The following is a 21,258-nucleotide window of genomic DNA, read 5'->3' as shown; positions in this document are numbered from 1 at the left end:
ACCTCTGGGGCCTCTTCAGCACTGCAAAGTCCAGAAAACTCTAGGCTGGGCTGCACCAGAGGTTCTCCTCAGTCAGCTACCTGCGGGCGAGCTCTCCAGGCTGGGGACAGACTGAATCCATCCACGCGTCGGTACCATCCGAGCATCCCCCCCACCACCGGCAGCCTGGGAACAGCTTTGCTGCCTTCATGCCCCGCACCAGCTCTCCGCGCACACACACAGCCCTGCTCCACCACCACCAGAGACGCAGATGGCTCCCAGGTCATCACAAGTAGTTGTGCTTTTTATTGAATCCATTGAATGTGCAATTAAACCAGATATTTATTCATCAATATAGTTCTGGACAAAGACACGATAAGGTTTACATCATCTGCTCTGAAATATAAGTTAACGTGTGCTGCTGTCACGTGGACTAGCAGAGGAAAGAAAGGAACAAATAAATTCACAAGATCGTACACAAAATGAGAGGGAATAATAACCACCGGGACTCGCAATGTCGTCACGACACAACAGCACTGTCAAAGGAAAAGAAACCAGAGAGGAGTGACTGAAATGCTCCGCCTGCTGTAGGTACGCACCAAGGACCACAGCACCTCCACCTTCGGGCCCGGCAGAAGGGGAAGCACCCTCTCGGCCTGGGAACGCGGCGTTGGGCACGAGCTGCTAGCCCTTCGCAGCGAGTCTGGTCAAGTTTAGGAAGCGACACTGACTAAGATCTCATAAATGGCTTTGATTTCATGCCCCACGAAACTGAGGTATGTGCCATGAACCTTATTAAACGTGTGGAGCCAGAGAACCAGCGGGGAGTCGCCTCACGCAGCCATCGTCGACAGCACCTCCTTGACGCCAGGTGACTCTTGGGGAAGGACCAACATAGTAAAGTTTGATACATTCCTTTATTTCAGTGCAAAAACACGGCAACACGCATCTCGTGCACCCGCAGAGCCTGGCTTCCTCGCTTGCCTCTAAGGAGGAATTTCAACCTTTGGTAACGTGGCAGGAAAATGGGATATAACGAGGCTGGCTAATGCCCAAGCTGCCATCTACATCGCACACGTGCCGGAATCGGCATCCCTAAAACTGCTGTCGAATTAACAACAAGCTCTGATGCCTTGAACACTGGATTTGGAAGTTTCCTCTACTCTGATCAACACAATTCCTTGCCTTCGCCCAGTCCCTAATGCCACTATCCAGTCTCTCTCATCAGGCCACAAAACACCCAGGTGTAAAAGGAAGCAGGAATTAGCATCGGGGCGATTCTGGAGCTGAATTATTGTGTCTTTAGGGGATCAGCCTGGCTCAATGCTCCGTGAGGCACAGGATGACAGAACACGAAAGCATTCATCAGGTCAGGATAACGCAGAGCAGTGCTTTAATATACCTTCACCACGGACCGGCAGGTTTTTATTAGAAATCAGGATTTCTTTCCTATCGTAGCAACGGGATGCTGGACACAAGTGAGCGTTAGCGTCAGAACTTACAGGACATTTCCCCCCATGCTAAAATCAAATGAGAACGCAGCCTCGCCTGCACAGAGACAGAAGCACAGTGTTCTAGAAGACACTTCCACACGACATCAGTATATTGAAGACGAAGAATAAAGATACTGTATTGCACTAAACATGCAGATTCCACATTGGGTTCTTGGAAACAGGGGAGCGTTTCACTTTGTCCAGTGTGTTGAACACGGAAGAGTAAAGATCCCAGTGTACGTTCTCCGGGTTGGTCACTGTTCCAGCTGTAGATCTTGCACTTGGTCCACCTTCAGTCTAGGGTAGGAACTCTTGCAAAAGAAGCCAAATCCATCAAGAAAGCATGCACACGTACGAAAGCATCAAGCACACACTGGAACCCACTCACAGGTAGCCAGGAGAGACACTGGGGGGAGCTGCCCCAGCACAGGTACTGCCCTACGTGTATTAGAAAGTCATTTTCTAGGAGATGCCACTCTCCAGACTGGGCTCAACTACTCCCTGTGACACCTACAGGCGAAAGAGTAGGACATCCTTCTCTCAGACAGGAGAAATACAAGAAATCGACGTTCCAGATTTTAGATAAAACAGCTGGATTTAAACTCCAGCAGAATCTCTTTGGACTTACTTTAGTTCAAGCAAGCTAAGCTGCGGCCCCATAGCTCGTTTAGATTTTAAAGTCTCAGGCAAATTAAGAAAAGTAGAGAATTCAGGCATGCGGGTGCTCAAAAAGTCTTCAGGACCTCCCCCCTCCCAAAACAAGTGGCGTATGGCTGTGAGGAGAACCCGTCTGATACACCATTCTGGAAACGGCGGAGGGGCCAACCATGAGACCAGGTACTGCAGTTTCTCCTCAAAGGGATGCTTGTTTCTGAGGAGAAGGGAATTTTGAACAACGCTTTAAAATTAGAAGTACTTACGTTCCTTCTTCTCTCAGAAGAGCCAAGAATTTTTTCACCCGATACTCAGGGTCCATCTAAACACCAAACAAAAGAGATCGCCGTTAACGTGACACAATCTGCCGAGGAGCCCACCAGGAAAACGAGGCCACAAAGACAACGGGGGCGGCGCGTGGGTGCTTGCTTTGCCCTTGCATTGGCCTGGCCAGAGGTCACCCTGCCTGTCCAGAAGCTCTGCAGCTAAATAGCACCAATCCAGCGCTGCACCAAGAGAAAAAGCTAATTAGCACAAGCTCCATGTGCTCTCAGAGCCGCGATATGAGCCAGACTGGAAACACGCACAAGCATTTCTATCAGGTGCTTCTGTTTTCGTGGCGATCTGCACACTGGCTTCCTCCCACGCTCAGTGCTCGCCTGGCTCTCCCTGTCTGCTTCCCTCTGCCCCTTCCCAGAGCTGCGGCAGCAAAGCAAACAGTCAGGAGCAGAAGGGACCGAAGATGTCCCCAGTGTTCCTCTGTCCTCCTTACCCCTTGCAGCTCCAGCAGCGGAGGAGAGGAGCCGCGTGCAGTGGGCTGGCACAGCAGGGAACGCTGGATCACAGCACCAGCCTTCCGGGACTTGAAGTACCCACATACAGTCACAGAACGTGTTGGGTTGGAAGGGACCTCTAAAGGCCGTCTCGTCCAACCCCCTGCAGTGAGCAGGGACATCTTCAACTAGATCAGGTCGCTCAGAGCCGCATCCAGCCTGGCCTTGAATGTCTCCAGGGATGGGGCCTCCACCCCCTCTCTGGGCAACCTGGGCCAGTGTCTCACCACCCTCACAGCCAAGAACTTCTTCCTAATGGCTGATCTAACCCTGCCCTGCTCTAGTTTAAACCACTGCCCCCCGGCCTATGGCTACCTGCCCTTGCAAACAGCCCCTCCCCAGCTCTCCTGTAGGCCCCCTTCAGGGACTGGAAGGGGCTCTAAGGTCTCCCTGGGGCCTTCTCTTCTCCAGGCTGAACAACCCCAACTCTCTCAGCCTGTCCCCACAGCAGAGGGGCTCCAGCCCTCTGACCGTCTCCGTGGCCTCCTCTGGCCCCACTCCAACAGGTCCATGTCCTTGTGCTGAGGGCTCCAGAGCTGGACACAGTGCTCCAGGTGGGGTCTCACCAGAGCAGAATAGAAGGGGAGAATCAACTCTCTGGATCTGCTGGCCATGCTTCTTTTGATGAAGCCCAGGATGCGATTGGCCTTCTGGGCTGCAAGCGCACATTGTTGGCTCACGTCCAGCTTTTCATCCACCAGTACCCCCAAGTCACTTGTGGTATGGCTCCATCAACCAGGAACAGCCCCTTGGGATCAGCCCTGCCTCTTCCCCCACAATGAGAGAGCACCAACAGGGAAGCGGGAGGAAGGGCCGCCAAGGAGACAGAGACACCGGCTGCCATCAGAAGACACGACGTACAACTGCATCAGTTCTGTGCGCTGATGCACGGGGCTTGTTGACCCTCTCTAACGTGAAAGACTAGGCAAATTGCCATTACTACACCAAGACACAGCACGTTAGGACTATAAACTTTTGGAAATTGGAGAGCGTTGGTTCTCAAAGTACCTCTATGTTGTATCATAACAATTCATTTGGCCTAGAAACTCCAACTTCTGCTCATTCTGTAATCTTCATCAACACCTCTTTGTGTTGATGAAGACTATTTGCTGCCGAAAATACAGTGGGTTCACCCTGCAAACGTTCAGTAAAAGGTACTATGGAGTTGACTGGTTCTAAGATTCCCAGCTCTGTCACCCACTTGCAGCCAAGTGCTCTACCAAAACATAAAACTAGGACTTGTCCTTGGAGGGGGGAGCAGATTTTCAGCATGTGCCCTGGCCTCCCACCGAAGGGGCCGCACAAGGGCTCTTAGAACTCCTCCACCACATTTTATATTCCTAAAGGAAAATTTCCACCAATTCTCGCTGCAAAGAAGCCATCTATTTAAAACCAGGGCCACCGCAACCAAGGGCAACACAAATATCTTCAATAACAGCTTGGAAGAAAATAAATCCTAAACCAACAGCAGTTTTACCAGTGATGCAGACAGGGAAGAAACAGACAACGACAATTTCTGCTTTGTGTTAAGAAAAGCCTAAAAACGTATCACTTCCTGTCACTTTGAAATACGGCAGCGAGGCCGACGCCCCAATACCAACTCCTGAACTATTGTCAGATCAGAAAAATAAACGCAACAAAACAGGATGAGTTAGAAGAACTCACTGCGGACCACGGAGCGCTCAAGTTGGGGTTTTAACACACAAAGGAATACTGGCAATGGTCGGGATCCCAGAAGAAAAGAATGGCTTCCCCACCACCTAGAGCGGTGTTTGAGACGTGTAATACCTGGGTGCTAAGAGAGGGACTGTTGTGCCACGTAACTGGAGACCAGAAAGATGGTGTCTGTGGTATCCCTCCAGCCTGAATCCTCTCCACAGTCTCTCCCAGTCAACACTTGGCACCACGGGAAAAGCCCATCTGTCGCTGTCTCAGTTCTCCTGCTTCCACACGTAGATGTGGCACTTACGGGCGTGACTTCTTGGTGGGCTTGGCAGTGTTGGGTTTATGGTTGGACGCGATGATCTTAAGGGTCTGTTCCAACCTAAATGATTCTATGACTCTATCAGAAAGGCTGAGGACAATTGGGATAGGAGTACACGCACACGGGCCACGCACCCTGAACACTGATTACTTCCGAGTCCCCTTTCTTTGAGGGGATCCACAGGTGGAATCCACACTACGAGACTCTCACCTGGCAAAGGGTCTCAGATCCTGTTGAAGCAGGAGGTTGGACTAGATGACACCCTGAGGTACGTTGTGACCTCATTTCCTAAGACAACTCAACCACCTCTCTTCCTATACTCCTGGATGTTTCCAGAATGGCTAGTACTTGATAAAGGTGTGAGCACAACTCCAGGTGGCCACACAAAGTGGCATTTACAGGTAAGCACAGACTAAATAACTGGGACAGCACAATGGACTGAAAACTGGTTAAAGTGCTGGGCTCAAAAAGTTGTGCTCAGTGGCACGAAGTCCAGTTGGAGGCCAGTCACTAGCGGTATGCGCCAGATGGTGTCCAGATGGGAGCCAACAGTGCACCCTCAGCAAGTTTGCGGATGACAAAGAATTGGGAGGTTGTTTCATGCACTTGATGATGGTGCTGTCATTCAGAGAGACCTCAGCTGGATGGAGATAGCGACCGACACAAATCTCATGCAGTTCAACAAAGGGAAATGCAAAGTCTTCCACCTAGGCAGGGATAACCCCAGGCACCAGTACAAGCCAGGAGAAAACTGGCAGGAAAGTGACTTTGCAGAAAAGGACCTGAGGGTCCCGGAGGACAAGTTGAACGTGAACCAGCAACAGGCCCTTGCAACAAAGATGGCCAACAGCATCCTGGGCTTTGTTAGGAGGAGCGTTCCTACCAGATCGAGGGGGATGATTCTTCCCCTCTTCTCAGTGACACCACAGCTGGAGGACGGTCTCCAGTTCAGGGCTCCCCAGTACAAGAGAGACAGTGGGTACCAGAGAGAGTCTGGCAAAGGGTCACAAGGATGATTAAATGTCTTGAGTATCTGTCACACAAAGAGAGGCTGTGAGAGCCTTTGTTTAGTCTGGAGTGGAGAAGACTCAGAACTGGGGAGGGAAAGGTGACTCTTCCCAGTGTGTGTAAATACCTGATGGGAAGGAGAAAAGAAGAAGAGAGAGACACTCTTCTGAGTGGTGCCCGTTGGCAGGGCAGGAGGTCACAGGCACAAACTGAAACGTAGTTCCACGTAAACAGAAGAGAAAGCTTTTCATTGCAAAGGTGATCACACACCACTAGGGACTGCCCATGGAGGTGACGGAGTCTCCACCCTCGGAGATATTCAAGGCCCAACCGGACACGGCCCTGAGCAACTTGTTCTAGTAGATCGTGCTTGGTCAGAGCAGGGGGTTGGACTAGAAAAAGATGAAAAAAACGCTATGGGTGCAATCAGCAGAATGTATCTGTTCAGTATCTTCCTGCTCTCCGTACCATTCACCCAAAGAGAAGGTGGTCACCAACAGTTTACCCTAGAGAACCAGATACCACCTGTACGGTGAGCTAGATGAAGCGCTCACTGCAAGTCCTAGACAGGAGGTTCAAAAGTGGCTGAAACCTCAAGTTATATGGAGAGCCAAAGCAAACCCAGGAACCAGAGCTGCCAGGGCCAAGTTTAAGCAAAAAGAATTACCAGTAGAAGCTTCGGACAGCCCATGGAAGAAAGGCGGTTGAGGAAAAGGACAAAATGCATTCAATCTTTGACCATGAGTAGAAAAGTGCATCTGAAAGGGATCCCTGGCCTTCTCAGATAAGACAAACAGCATTTTTGTAGATACTGGCAGTGAAGACGTCTACTTCTGAAAGGACTTCTTCAGAGGAGTAACTCAAGTAGCAGCCCACCAAGTCCTCAAATTTGACTTCTCATCTATGGTCCAAACTCACAGACAGATTCTCCATGAGAAAGCTAGAAGAGTGGGGCAAACGAACTGCCAAGAAGTGACAACAGTCACTTGATGACAACAGTCCAAAATCCAACCTTCATCCATTCCTGTCGGAGCTGGGAAGGCCTGGTTCCCATCTAATGCTGATGTCAAAGAGGGTGGTGAGATGTCTGTAGTCATCCACATGCATGCTTTCTGAAGGTCTGAATTGCATTAGATGACATCCTGAGGTCCTTTCCAACGAGAATGATTCTGTCGTTCTAAGATCTTAGGCATTCTGCCAATCAGGCAAAAACCAGTGCAAGGCAGCTTGATGGTCAGAGGAGCAGCAACTCACTACTTACGTACCCGCACTCCACACGGAATCACTGCTGAGCGCCAAAATCCATCCGAGCACAGGCAACGTTTCTGCTGCTGCCAGGCACACCGATACCGACAGCATGAAACAGTGGGGGAAGAGTCAAGACACTTTTTGCAGAGGCCACAAAAACCGGCAATTTACGCAGTGAAGAGCCAGTCTTTCACACCTCAGATTGACCCAAGGAACCATGAACAAGGCATGATTTCTGGCCACCGCCAGGAAGCCCAAAGCTGATCGAAAGAGAACGTCACACGGAACAGTCAAAGCGCCTGGCTTATTCTAAGCTGACTTATCTCACTGACTGGCACAGGGACCACGAGGATTATCTACCTGCAAAGTGATGGTCCTGTTGCCAGGACCTTGGTGAAACCATGGAAATATCGTCACAATCAGGAAACAACAACAAAGGATGAATCAGATAGTTCTGTTAAAAAAAAAAAACAAAAAACAAACCTACATGATCTGAGATGGATACACACAAACAAATCTCCTCTTGTCATTCCTAGAAAATCGGTCCTAATGCCACCAGCTGAAATTCAAACTCCAGTGCCAGTGTTCCACTTCCCAAATCGAAGATGCTGCCTCCCCGTCCCTTTTCACTTAGATGTAAGAAAGTGGCCATGGTAAGACACTGTGGCCATAACCGGTGCTGACACAGCTTCTACAGAGTCTTTGGAGGAGGAAGAGCATTTATCTGCAGACACAATATCTTGTCCGAAAGACTGAGGCAGGAAGCTGAAAGGCAACAAAGAGGCAAACCTGATCGAATTTTGCTTATTGAAAAATGCAGACGCAAAAGCAGAAGGTTGATCTGCCCTGGAAGGAGCAGAAGTTGGTGTCAACAGAGCACAAAGAGGAAGCAGCTTCGGGACTCTTGAACAGACCCTCTCGTGCCCAGCGAAAGGAGAGACGCTGCTGTCAAACTGGGTGGAAGATTTTCTAGAACGGCAGCACGGAGACTGACTCTGTGACGCGGCTCAGATGGGTGGCAAGAAAATGACTGTTCCCTTCTAGGTCCTCAGGACACAGCTTGGGAGCCCTTTCGAAAAAAGGCAACTGAAGAGACTTTGTTAATCTTCAGGCCAGAGAAGAGGAGATCCTCCACCGAGACGTGCGTGCCCTTGGGTCACAGAGTACTCCTGTAAAACCGCCACAAAATCCAAACTCTCAGTATGTCCAGAGACAGCGTTTAGTTTAAAATAATACAGGCCATATTATATGATGACCTTTCAAAATAAGTTCCCATGTAAGCTAAAATACATTACAGACCGCCTAGATTAAGTTAAGTTTTATTTACACGGAACAGAAGTTCCCAAATCAGGAAACCCCGGAGGTGCAAAAAGGGGCTTTCAGGAAAGCTGCCCAGCTCCGTCGGGTTCCTGCTCCAAGGAGACAGACCTGGGGTTTGGGAGCGTTGCCAGGGCGGGCCAAGAGCAGCAGGACAGGCAGGCGAAATAAGAGAAGGAACCAGTCCCCAGCTACGGAAAAAGGCAGCTCAGGTATCCAGGAGCACCCCGGGGCAGGGTCACAGCGTCGGGGCAGGGCGAAGCCAGCGCGGAACCCCAGAGCACTGCGAGGTGCTCCGCGTACGGCTGCCAAGGACACCTCGGAACTTCTCTGGATTCACGTGGCAGATCGTGAGCGGATCCACTCATCAAAGGCTTCTTTTGAACAAGAACATAACGTCGTTCCAGGACACCCAGTGTACACAAGATGGCCAAAGTATGTGACACTAAATACGAGTAGTTTGACATTAAAGGAGGCCAGGAATAGCAATAAACACAGTTTGAGGGAAATTAAGCTGCCAAAAAGTGTGGTTTACAAGGCTCGTAAACAAGGTAACAAAGCAACCCAAGACACCAGAGCAACGCAGTGGTTCACGGTACTCCAAGGAAGGATTTTGGCATTGAGAGACCGGTTCAGCAAGACTTTAGCCTGAAACAAACTGAGAGTCATCTGAGCAGCTTAAGAATACCCACATAGTGCATCCATTGGGTTTGCTAGTCCAGTAAAACAAAAACCACAGAATCCGTGACCGCACAGAAAGAAACCAGGTGCACTTTTTTTGCAAAGAATCCATTCACCGTGGGATCTAATCAGCTCGATTTTGAGAAACTTCATCCATCGCTTACAATTTTTAAGGGATTTCCGATTCAAATCTCTTTCTAAAAAGCTGTGGTCCAGGCTCAGTGGAAAAAAAAAGGAACTAGTCTTGGACTTCTCGTTTGGTGAAATTCTGCTTTCCTGTAAAAACTAGCCAAAATCAGCTCTTCGCTGTGGTCTTTCGACGCATTCAGATAGGAGCGTTCTCCATTTAGCGAGAGCCTGTATTGCTTTCCTGTATTTTTAGCAGTTCAGCAGATGGAGTCATGTAAATACCTCAAGACCTTTCGGAACAGAACTTCTACATATTTAGCTTCCACATGCTGTTACCTGTGCTATTACACAATTACCTGAATCGAGGGTAATAGCACAAGTCGCCTTGCTCCCAACCACCCCTGTAGAGCAGCAAAGGGAGATCATCAATCACCTCTATCGGCGGCAGCAGCCCTTCACTTTACACCAGTTCAATCTGTCAGAAACGGCAAAGAGTCACGGTTCTGCCTCACCGGTCACGGCCTCATCTACCAAACGGTGGTCTGGTTAAAACAAAAACCTGCACAAGAGCAGCGTAGCTGAGTTTAGCTGTCCGCAGAGCCCAGGGCTCCCTCCCCGCAGCATCCCGCCGTGCGGCCACGGGGCCATGCCGTCAGCGAGGCCGGGGTAAGCATTTCCACCCACGCTCCGGGTTCAGAACGGCCCGTCAGCTACATAACCTCGAGTTTTGAAAGGAACCAACAACTTAAGGTCAAAGCAGCAAAAGAATCCGTCCTGTGTCAGAAGAAGGAATCCATTGTCAAGGCTGAGTGAAACGGACTGCAGCGGAGCCAGGCAGCCCCCGAAGGCCTGCACCCCTTAAACACATTTAATACATGTGAGCAATGACTTACTGACTTGCCTGTAGGTATGGAATTAAAAGCCAAGGAAGAAGAGGAAAAAGTAATCTAGATAAATGGCTTTATTCCCCGAGGTGACATCCAGTCAGAGCACATCCTTAGTGCTGTGCAAGTTTTAACAGAATTGCGAAGAGCGAACAGAGGGATACATGACTTATATGCTGCTAAACTACATGCCTCTCAGCTTATGCTCAGCCTCTCCTAGGAAGATCTAAGGACAGTTCACTCAGCTGCACTAAATCCATTTGATGTGAAAAGAGAGTGTGTGCGAGGGGCGGGGGGGGGAGGACTCAGAAGGGCGCTGAAATGTCAGCGGCGGAGGATTAGGGCCGCACGCTACACCCTCTCATTTTCCGCGTGCATCTCCTGTCGAGCACAAGCCTGACGGCTGGCTCGCAGGCACAGAGGACGGGCGCGGGGGAGGGTTAAGAGCTACATATTTCTACCCTCTGCAATTATTTTCTTTAAAGTGCTGAAAGTGGAAAATAGAGAGAAGAGCAGCTGAACAGCCTGACAGATTTATCTTCTTCAGGGAAAGAGCACATACACCTGCACAGGCACCTTTTTCTTTAAAAAAAAAATAAAATAAAAAATACCCTAAGTGATTGCTATCTGCGATCTTAACATGCCGGGTGTAGGGAAGAAATTTCATGAAAGGTAAGTTAATCCAATCCCCCTGGTTGCCAGATGCTCTCCTCCGAGGTGCAGCTCTGAACAGCCCACAGGCACTGTGGTTTTTAAAGATCTCTCCGCGGACCGAGACCGGGTGATTTCTTTGTGCAGAAAATTTCTTCTCACTGCAGCTCTTTTCTGAATTACACGGATTTTAAGGCTCCCACCCCACAGCCAGAGCGAGAGTCCGCAGAGAAGCGGGAACCCCTGAGACCGCTCTTTACCCCAAGTCCTCCCTGGACCAGAAACATTCTTACTTGTAATGACATTTCTATCAGCATCAGCAGCTTCTTGATACCGATCCAGACAGGCTTCCCTTTGACATTCTGTGCGATAGTGCTGCGTTCCTTGTCTTTGAAGTTACCCAGGAGCTGGGGGCGGGGGGGACAAAAAAAAGTTGAAAAAAAAAAAAACATTAAAAATCAACAACGGGAGCTTGTCAGTAAGAATAATGCTACCGAACTCAGGAAAAAGGGAATGAGAAGCTAGAAAGCATTTTCCAGCTTAGAAGGAAAAGTTGTTGCAATATATCTAAACAAGGCAAAACACTGACATTCTTTTATTCCGTAATGGAATAATGGAATGCCATATCCTTTCCATAACATCTCTAATCAAACAGTTACTGATTCTCTTTTATGATCCATTCTAGGTTTTCTCCAGATTGGAGTCTAGAGGGAACACAGTGGCTCATGCCACAGTGAGTTTTCAAAACGGCTGCAAGAGCATCTGCGTCTTGCAGGCTTCGGGGCTGTCATCACGGTGACAATTTTGCAAGTTCACACAAAAGATTTGCCTGTTAAGTTCATTTTATCAGCCTCCAATATTCACTATAATTTCCACTATGGCATGGAATAAGAAGCCATTAAGGGCACAAATTCATAAAGAACCTATAATCTCTTATAAACACCTTCATTTGATGTTGTTCCAGTCAATGAGAGCTTGGAACCCTCCAGGCACACTCTGTTCAAGTGCCCCGATTATACTCATTACCCACTTCCATGCCCTCGGAATCTTTCAATCCACTCCACAAACTTTTTCCCCAGACCTACCGGTTCTCTCATTTCGCCTTAATTTACTGTATGAAAAAGTAATGCGGAGAAGCCTTAGAACTGTTACGTTATGACATAATGTTAAGTGGGACAGTGTTCCCAAATGCAGACTTACTGCAAAATCGCTCATTTCCAGCAAATGTTGAGCTTATTTGTCATTCTTGAGCTTTTTCTCACCTCCAAAGCCTCCATCAGCTGCTCCCCCGTTGCGATGTTGGGCACGTGGATGGTCGTGCTGAAAGCGTTCAGCATTTCCATTTCCTGCAGGACATCTTTGCGACTGGTGGTTCCAATGATTAGAAGCTTGCGACCCTGTCCACACAACGGAATAAGTGTCAAGAAAGGAAAAAAAAACACAAGAGAGGAACCAGCATTGTGACGCTTCAGCTAACTGCAAAGAAAAAAGAAAATGGCTGTGTAAAAATACCACTTAAAATGAAATTAATGGGATTAAATCTGTCAGTAGAAGTACTCAACACAAACCATACAAGACTAGGATCAGATTCCAGAAGTCAAAGTAATGCCACCAACATCGTTCAAAAATTATGGTCCGCAGAAGACCCACGCGTACTCACAGCTTTCCTACCTTACCGTTCCCCTTAAATTCATCATTACAAATACTTGAATCGTCATTAAATTTAAAATTTAAAAGCACGAGCACTCCCAAAAGCTGAATTACAGATGACTTCTCGGGGGAACAGCCTGGCTTTAGAAATCCTGTGGGTACGGCAACTTCTCTGCCGCTGTACAGACAATTCCAATGGTTTTCCAGCTCACGCTTTAAGAGCGGAGGTTGCCGTAAGCTCCTACGACTTCCCGCTGCCGGTGTGGTTGTGTAAAAGGACAGTCCCACGTCTGGCAGCCTCCGAGTTCAAACCGACAGAGCACACGCACCAGTCCCAGGCTGGCCCGAGCAACGGCAGGGTTTGTAAATCACAGAGCAACGAACGGCAAACGTCAACGGCCAGTACAGCCAACTTCTGCTAGTTCACCCCGCAAATGCCATTTCAGCGCCGTTTGGATTTGACCATGGAGTGAGCCGACAGCGATAAACGTTGGCTGACGGAAGGAGCAGCCGGGATTACGGGCTGGGAGCAGCCCCTGCTCCAGCTCAGTTCACGGGGAGCCCGGGGGCGCAGGGGGCGCCTGGCTGGCCACGCATCCTCCTCCATTGCTCTACAGAAGCCTACTGTCTCTGAGCACCAGCTACAGTTCCGAATTTCAAATTCGTGACACAAAACTCTGTCCATCATCACAAAAAAAGACAAAAAAACCCAAAAACCAAACGAGCCGCCAGAATTCATTTCGTAAGCGCTTCGCATTCCTTTGACAACGGATGAAAACCTCTTTAAACTTAATACATCTTTCATGAAGATGATGCATCCTCTCAGCGTTTGTTTATTTTTCCCGACTTGTTGTGTTTGCTCAGATTACAGCCCTGCGTTGGGTGACGGACGATGAGAGCACACCAGAACTGGTAACAAACTCCAGTGCTCGCTTCGAGTTCATTTTTAGCCCAAGACGGCCCACAGACGCGCTGCCGGCAGGTCGGAACCAAAGCTCACCCCGGTCCCAGCTGCACACGAAGGCTGCCAGGGAAACGCGGCGCTCGTTAACCTGCGGGTTCGTCACTGCCGACACCTCAGGAGGCACCACCACACCAGCGCGGGCACCTCTGGGGAGGGGAAAAGCCTCAGAAACCCACTGGGCAACCAAATGGGGAAAAGCAGCAAATTCCTGAGCTGACGACAGAAATGCCAGGTTTAAAACCACAGTGGGAGCGGGGAATGCTTTATTACCAGACAAAACTCGCCCGCTGGTGGCACAGAGCAAGCAGAAAAAGGTCTGAGTGTGTAAAAAGGGTGAGGGTGGCAGAGCCCTGGCACAGGCTGCCCAGAGAGGTGGGGGAGTCTCCGTCTCTGGAGACATTCCAACCCCGCCTGGCCGCGTTCCTGTGCCACCTGCTGTGGGTGACCCTGCTCTGGCCGGGGGTTGGAGGGGATGATCTCCAGAGGGCCCTGCCAACCCTGGCCAGGCTGGGATTCCGTGATCTGTTCCCAAAATCCAGCTAACAGCACGTGTAGAGAGCCCGGGGCAGCAGATAAAACACCAATCCAGGGAATAACAATTTGCAAACTAATGGCCTGGAGGATGCTACGCGAGCAACTTCACCGCCACTGAACTCTGCGTTTGATTATAATAAAAAATGGAGTCTAGTCTCATCAGAGACTGAAAGGTGTCACCAGGAAAGGATGCAGCAGCGCAGAAACAGAATTAGCGAGGGGAGTTTTACCTCTAACTTCCGAGGTCCACGTGTGATCTCATGCTCCGCGTTTCCTTCCTCGTTACCGGAGCCCAGAGGACACGTACCCCCTCCCAGAAACGCTGCCCACACTGGGACTCACACAGCAAACTATTTGCTAAACGACCGGTTCACTCGTAGAAACCCAAACCGCTGACAGCCACATTTAGTCAGACAAACCCCCAACTCGCTGTAAATCAGGCCAGCGGACAATTACTACACACACAAAAATGACTCTAAATACTTACTACCGTTGAGAAAAGCCACCGGAATCGGTCATTGTGGCAAGTTCTGTGAAAACACCAGCTCAGACCTAAACCTCACTCAAAATGCAAACACCCAGACATTTTTAGAATGGGAAAAGAGTAAAACAAAAGTCATTATTCTACCGTAGGAATACGGGGTGCTCGTTAAGACACCGCGCATTTCACATACAATTTCAAATACATCACCGAGTTGGAAAAATCAGAGAAAAAAAACAACGGGGATGGTCGGAAATATGGAATAACTTCCCAAAATAGACGCGTGGTAAGTTGACGGGGGGTAGGCAGAGAGGTGGCGTAGAGGAGACGAGGGGGAAAACTGCTGTTTCTCAAAATAAAAACACGGGAGCACGACACGAAATGACCAAGCAGCCGTTTCAAGCCGAACGAAAGGATGTTTGCTTTCACCATGGAGTTCCGCTGAACTCAAGCGAGCAGGACGCTAAGAACGGCAAAAGCCCACCAGGGTTCTAAAGCAATAAGACAAGTTAATAGGGATCGGATCCATCAGCAGCGTTTAGGTATCTCCGTTAGGATCCACGCTCCGGCCCCTGCACTGACAGATGGATGGTTGAAAACTCCTCCGAACAGATGGCCGCTCTGCAAAACAGCGCTTAAAAGGTTTTTTTTAACAGTTCCACCCAAAATATACTGATTTTTTTTCCCTGCTTTCTCCAAAGGAAGCTGTGCGCTGCGACTTGCTACCTTTAAACTTGACCGGCTGGAAAACCAGTTCTGGTAAAACGAGCGTAATCTCCACTGTATCAATTCCTGAAAGAAAATGAAGCGTCAGGAGTCCCTTGTACTTTTCCAAGTTTCAGGCAACTCGCTCGGCAAACAAGCGGAACCCCCACGAGCCAGGAAGGGTTTGCCCCAGGCGTTACCACAACAGCGGGAGAAGGCATCCAGGCCCATCGGAAGAGCTGCTCCGCCGGCTCTCGTACTGCCAAAGCGCCCCCGTTTTCTAGAAATCCTCACATTTTTGATCTTTAATTTGCACCGCAGCCAGCGCATGGGGAACGGGCCGCGTGCTCAGTCCGTGGCAGAGCAGGATTCAAGCTGAATTTCCAAAAATCAGGCGCAACAAGAGAGTAGCTACTAAGTAAGCAGGAACTTGGCTTTTCACCAGCTGAAGGGATTTGGTGTCAGGCTCGTTACCGGGCAGCTTCACTCCCTGTTCCTCCATCACCGGAGACGAGGTACGGGCACCTCCCTTCACTCTGGGGGCATCCCGCCCATTTTCAGGCAAAGTGCCCCAGTTGGGAGCCTGAGGTCCCTCTGTACGGACGGGGGACGCCCAGCAGAGGTGTGTGTCTCGCCCCGCTGCCTCCTAGAAGTGAGACAACCCCGGATTTCACCTCTCTGCTACAGGGATTTTACCCAAATAAAGGATATAGTCACGCAGAGAACTACAGGATACAAAGATCAAAAGAGGAAGTAGTTTAGAACAACTACATTTTCAACCATTATGAGATTGATACCTCTAACGCAGTATTTGCTTCCTAATGGGCACCACGTTACTGCATCGACTATCGAAGACAGGCTAGAACATAAAAGAATTACGTAGACTCTGCTACAAGCAAATGGAGTCTCAACATTTCAGTGGAGCATCAAATTATGGAATTTTCAGCAAATCTCACCAGCCCTAGGCAAGGGGGGTCGAGGGGAGCTTGAACTATGCTATACCCAAGTGTTGGTGGACCTTTGTTGGTTGCCCACCAGCTCTTCACTCAACCTGGGGCGCTTGTACACTTTCCCATGTGTGTTTTGGGGTAGCAACAGTTCTTCAGTACAGTGGAGCCATAGGATGAGGGGGAACGGTTTTAAAGCAAAAGAGGGGAGATTTAGATGAGATCTGAGGAAGAAATTCTTGGCTGTGAGTGTGGTGAGCCCCTGGCCCAGGGTGCCCAGAGAAGCTGTGGCTGCCCCATCCCTGGAGGGGTTCAAGGCCAGGTTGGACAGGACTTGGAGCAACCTGGGCTGGTGGGAGGTGTCCCTGCCCAGGGCAGGGGGTGGCAATGAATGGTCTCTAAGGTCCCTTCCAACATGAACCATTCCGTGATTCACATGTAACAGGAGAAAACACAATTCCCCAGGCTTACAAGTATAAACGGAACGTCAACGTTGACTGGAGTTGCTTCCAATTCACACCCACTGACGTGGAATCAGGAATGCATCTGGGATTCTATCAAACACGGAGATTATTCCCCCCTCTCCCCTGTCAACTTTCGTAAATCGGTGAAAGCCTCCAGCACCCCGGCGAGGCGAGGGGCTGGGGGCCTCTGGGAGCAGTGGAAGGGCATCCCCAAGAGCGGTGGAGAGCATCTCGCTAAGCCAGCCCATCTCCTAACACTGCACAAATTGTACATCCAGCTTAGCGCCGGGATGCTGCGATGGTCTTTCACCCTTTGAGCCAATTGTTAGCTTTTCACGGGAAGCAGCAGGGAAGCACATGTGAAACCTCTGTGGGGCTGGTGAGTGTCTCCATGCCTTGTGTGACTCTGCATGTAGATGAAGCAGCTCCGGCTTTCGGAGCTGCTGCTGCTTAGTTCTCAGAGAAGTCCTTTTCTCCCGCTCGGCTCCCTGCTGCGACAGCCCCTTTCAGCCTTTCTATCCCCCCCCAGCCTCTTCTCCTGCACAACACAGGGAAACTCCATTGAAATAAAGACCCAAGAGAACATGGGTTATTTTCTTCTCTTCAATCCATTTCAGAAAAGCTTTTAAATTGGTTTAAAAAAAAAGACGCTAAACAAAACGTAACGTTTTTCAGGCTTCTTGAACTAGTAGTAATAGATACCACTATTTAAGCGTTGCGGAGTGGAACTAGCCAGGAATTTAAAGCAAACTCACGAGATGTTTCTAGTTCCTTTAACATGTTTACTCTCAAAACTTCTGCAAAAGTACAAACAAGCCAGAAAGCCCAGAAAACCAGAAGCTCCGAGTATTCGCCCCTTCCCACTCCACGTTAAAATGATATATAGGAAGAGGGGAGTCGGGGAGGCAGCTTTCACAAACCAATTCAACAGAGACGCCCACCTCAATGCATAATTAATAAGATTTCAGCCCAGAACTGCTCCTCGTACACACGTAGCCTACAGGAATCGTAGGAAGCCGCTTGCACGTTAAGAATACTCTCTGCAAGTGACGTGACGACACCGCATGAATACATAATCTGGGCCACAAAGATGGGAGCCGCAGAGCTGCGCCGCTGCATCGCGCCCGCCGCTTCCGTGCTGCTCCAACCCCGTCGTCCTTCCCTTTTCTACAGCTTTTCAGATCAGCTCTGTATTTCGGGCCCTTCTGGCTACTGAAACGGTAAACACCACATCCGACAGCAATGGAGAACAGGTATTGTCTCCCCAGCATCCTGCGAACGATTTCTCCCAGCACGGGGACGCGCCTGGCACGTCCCAGGACGCTCCTTTTTTACGAGGAACCAACGTAAACCATGGTCCCAGTCCCACCGAGATTCGCGTTGGTTTGACCTCGCGGAGCAGGTTAGTGCCACTGATGCCACTCGCGTCCATTTGAAGCACGTACCTGCATCTCAAATTACAACAAAACCCCTGAAACCAACCATTACTTCCAAATAAATTGCTCCCCAAAGGAACGAGTCATCCCGCAGGGACCTCGGAAGGGCAGTATTCTCTCCCTGGTGGGTTTCTCACTTGAGCTTAAAATCCCCAAGAGTCTCCATGCCCAAACTGACTCTTTTTCCCAGCAGACGTTCACAGCGGAAAAGGCCTTTTCCTGCGTGACTCTACCTCTCAGACACCGTTGGGTTGGGTTTTTTTTAATGACAACAATCCCCACGCGCCACGACTATCCCAGGGAACTCGCAAGAAACAAACCCGCCGGGAAGAACTCTGTGTTACCAGAACTGGCAAAGGGGCTCAGCCCGAAGGGGCCGTCTAACCCACTGGCCCAACTCCCACAGCAGCCAAGAGTGGACACTCTGGGGGGGAAAAAAAAGAAAAAAAAAAAACTAAACCACCCACATCATCAATCAAACAGTGACATTTCCTCAGAAAACACTCTCTCTGCCCTCCAACAATTTATGGCTTAAGTCACCATAATATTGGCTGTCAACCCAAAGTCTTCCAGCCTCAAGGGCATTTCAAACATTGCAAAGTACAAATCTCCAGCAACATGCATAAACTTGGCAAATATCTGCGAGCTTCAGGCCCCGCATCCTGCTTTCAGGGCGACTCGGGTGCCAGCAGAACTGCATCGAAGCGGCAAAACGCATTCGGAGGGCGCAACGCTAAAACGGACAACGTAGTATTTGCGGTTCCTTCGACAACTGAACCAAAGCAAGCTCTCTGTTTTCCCCCTGTTGGTTTGGGGGAACAATCGTTTCCTGTACTGTGGAAATACCCAGCAATAGGTCAATGATTACAGGAGATTGCGCCGATCACAAACGGCTGCGCTGCTGCGTACGGGCAGCTTTTCTGTTCCAGCGTAACAGGTTTTTCTTGGTGGTGGTAACGGAATGCAAGTTCTATGTTAGAGACTTCCCGCAGCACAGAAAGCTCGCTGGGGAAGAAAAAAAAAAAATAAAAAAATCTTCGTTCTCCCAGTCTGACAGTCACGAGAGGAACTTCAGGGCCTGTGGCATTACAATTCAGTTCAAAGTTCTATATTTGAAAGGTCTTTCCACCGAACTCTCTAATGACAACAATACTCACGCATACGTTGCTGTTTCCAGGATGTTAAAAATGACAAAAAAAGAAAACCGGAGTTCATCCAGGCCGTGCTTCTCTGCTTTTTCCCCGACACCAACTTTCAAGGTTTTCCTGTTAGTATGTAATTTATTCAGGCAGATAACTTTCACGCACACACAGCAGAATTCCAGCGAACGGCAGGAAAAATGGCGAACAAAAAAAAGAGTCGTCCCCGCCTGTTTGTCTCACCGGGCGCGAGTTCCGGGAACGTTAGCACTTGCGATGTTCTTAGATCTCATCAAGGCAGAAAGTGCAAATAGATGGGATCAGCATGAGATGTAAGACCTTAGGGTCTCCTCACCCACTGCAATTAACACCCGGTAATTTCGAGTCGAGAACAAATTAAACCCCTGACATCCACAATCATACGGTACTTGGAAATCAATTCCCAGGTGAGGAGGGAGCACGTGGCTGAGCCAGGGATGGATTCGGACTGAGCAGTTCCCGAGCCGATCAGGAAGCAGACAGCTCGCAGGTTTACGTTTTACATGGTGAAGGTTAAACTCGTTTCCTTAGCCAGTATTTCTAGGGCTAACTGCAGAAGATGCAGCCTTAAGTAATTAGATAATTAAAGCGGACTCCCTCGGTGGTTACCCCAGAACTGCCTCTCTGCCTGGAGAGCAGCAGGCTGGGATTAGCTTGGCTGAATCGGAGACAATAGCGCTAACGCCACTGGCGGCACGGCAGCCACCAGCGAGACACAAAGCCCTCCACTATCGAAATTATTGTAGGAACGGAGCATCTCACCCCTCGGTCACTCTCTTACCTGAGGGGGGGCCTTCTTTAGCAGCACGAGAAGGGCTTGCAACACCAGATTAGAGAACCGCGGTCCAATCGGGACATAATCTGAAAGGGAAAATGCATTTTAACACCCGCTATGAACGTTTCAGCCACTTCCCTGTATCAAAACCAGTTCAAGGCTGCCGAAGCAAATGGCTCCAGCTCGTTCCCAGTTTGCAGGATTTCAATATTGCAAATATTTCGATGTTTCTGGCCAGCAGACAACATAACTCTCTCTCGTGGTCCGAACTCACCCAGGAGTCTCTCAATGTCGTCCACAACAACACAGCTGAGTTGGGACTTGTACGCATCATCAAAGATCTGAAAAAACAGTAAAATGACTCACAGTCAAATCTCAGCAACAAAACCGCAACAGTCATGATAGGACCTGTTGACGTGGTTTCAGCTAAACACAGCAGTACTTAGAAGAACAAACAGGGAATGAAAAAAGATAAGCACCAAGAGACTAGGCTCTTATCTGCGTTTATTAAAACGCTGCCATGTCAACAAATTCAGAGCTCAGTTCTGCTCATTCATCCCATCCGCTTTGCAAAAAAGCCATCTGCCCCGCCTTTCATCGTAAGCAATGGGCAAAACCGAACACCGTTCCTCTGGTTTTGGGAGCTGGGGCGATACTGATAATATACCAATACACACACAAACGCCCCGCAGCTGTAACGCAATGATGAAGCTTCTCTACCCAGGCGGGATATTGGTTATTTTTCCTAACAGCACAGTGCGGGGAGAAGAGCCACGCTCAGGTACGGACCGAGTCTCCGCATCGCCCGTTGTAGAGCAGCAAGTGAGGGTCCTGCAAAGCTTTGGATTTGAATGGTAAGCAGCACTGAGGACGTCAGTGGAACTGCAGGCCACCGCCAGCACAGGCTGGCGCAGGTGAAGTCCAAAAGGCTCCTTTTTGAATCTAAATTTTAAACTGGGCTTCCAGCTACGAGCACGTCACTTCTCTTAGAAACTATACAATCCGGCGACAAACTGATCGCAGAGTGGCACTTCACTCACGTGCTTCATTCAGTATCATTCAGCCAGAAGAGTAAGCGCTTGGCGTTGGTAAGCGTGACCTCCTTCTTGCCACCCGGCTACTTGAAATGATTTAAGATGTTCAGCGTGTTTGCGTTCCCCCTGCTCCCCAAGTTGTTAAAACTCATTCAACTGACCCTTAGCAGCCCAGAACTGCTCCTAGTCTCACTCAGGGAGCATTTACTCCTCCCAAGCGCGGCCCTAG

At 49.5% G+C, this 21,258-nt stretch overlaps 1 protein-coding gene across 4 annotated transcripts in view; it reads right to left on the bottom strand.

Moving 5' to 3' along the window:
* Nucleotides 1-262: 262 nt before the first annotated feature.
* The window catches only part of NSF (N-ethylmaleimide sensitive factor, vesicle fusing ATPase), an 85,018-nt gene continuing 64,022 nt past the window's right edge, over nt 263-21,258 (bottom strand). For 2 of the 4 annotated variants that reach the window (XM_074562274.1, XM_074562271.1), the window contains exons 16-21: nt 20,270-20,336; nt 20,002-20,081; nt 12,124-12,258; nt 11,155-11,268; nt 2,393-2,448; nt 263-1,783 (exon numbers count right to left, since the gene is read on the bottom strand). In XM_074562274.1, coding sequence (XP_074418375.1) covers nt 1,765-1,783; nt 2,393-2,448; nt 11,155-11,268; nt 12,124-12,258; nt 20,002-20,081; nt 20,270-20,336 — 471 coding nt within the window. In that variant the 3' untranslated portion in view covers nt 263-1,764. Of the gene's footprint in view, nt 1,983-2,392; nt 2,449-11,154; nt 11,269-12,123; nt 12,259-20,001; nt 20,082-20,269; nt 20,337-21,258 lie in introns of all 4 variants that reach the window. The other 2 variants (XM_074562270.1, XM_074562272.1) reach the window with 1 other exon arrangement.

This window comes from Larus michahellis, chromosome 18 (genome assembly GCF_964199755.1).
Source record: "Larus michahellis chromosome 18, bLarMic1.1, whole genome shotgun sequence".
In the NCBI taxonomy this organism is placed as follows: domain Eukaryota; kingdom Metazoa; phylum Chordata; class Aves; order Charadriiformes; family Laridae; genus Larus; species Larus michahellis.
The sequence above is the reverse complement of the archived record's forward strand: the minus strand, read 5'-3'. Positions and strand labels throughout refer to the sequence as shown.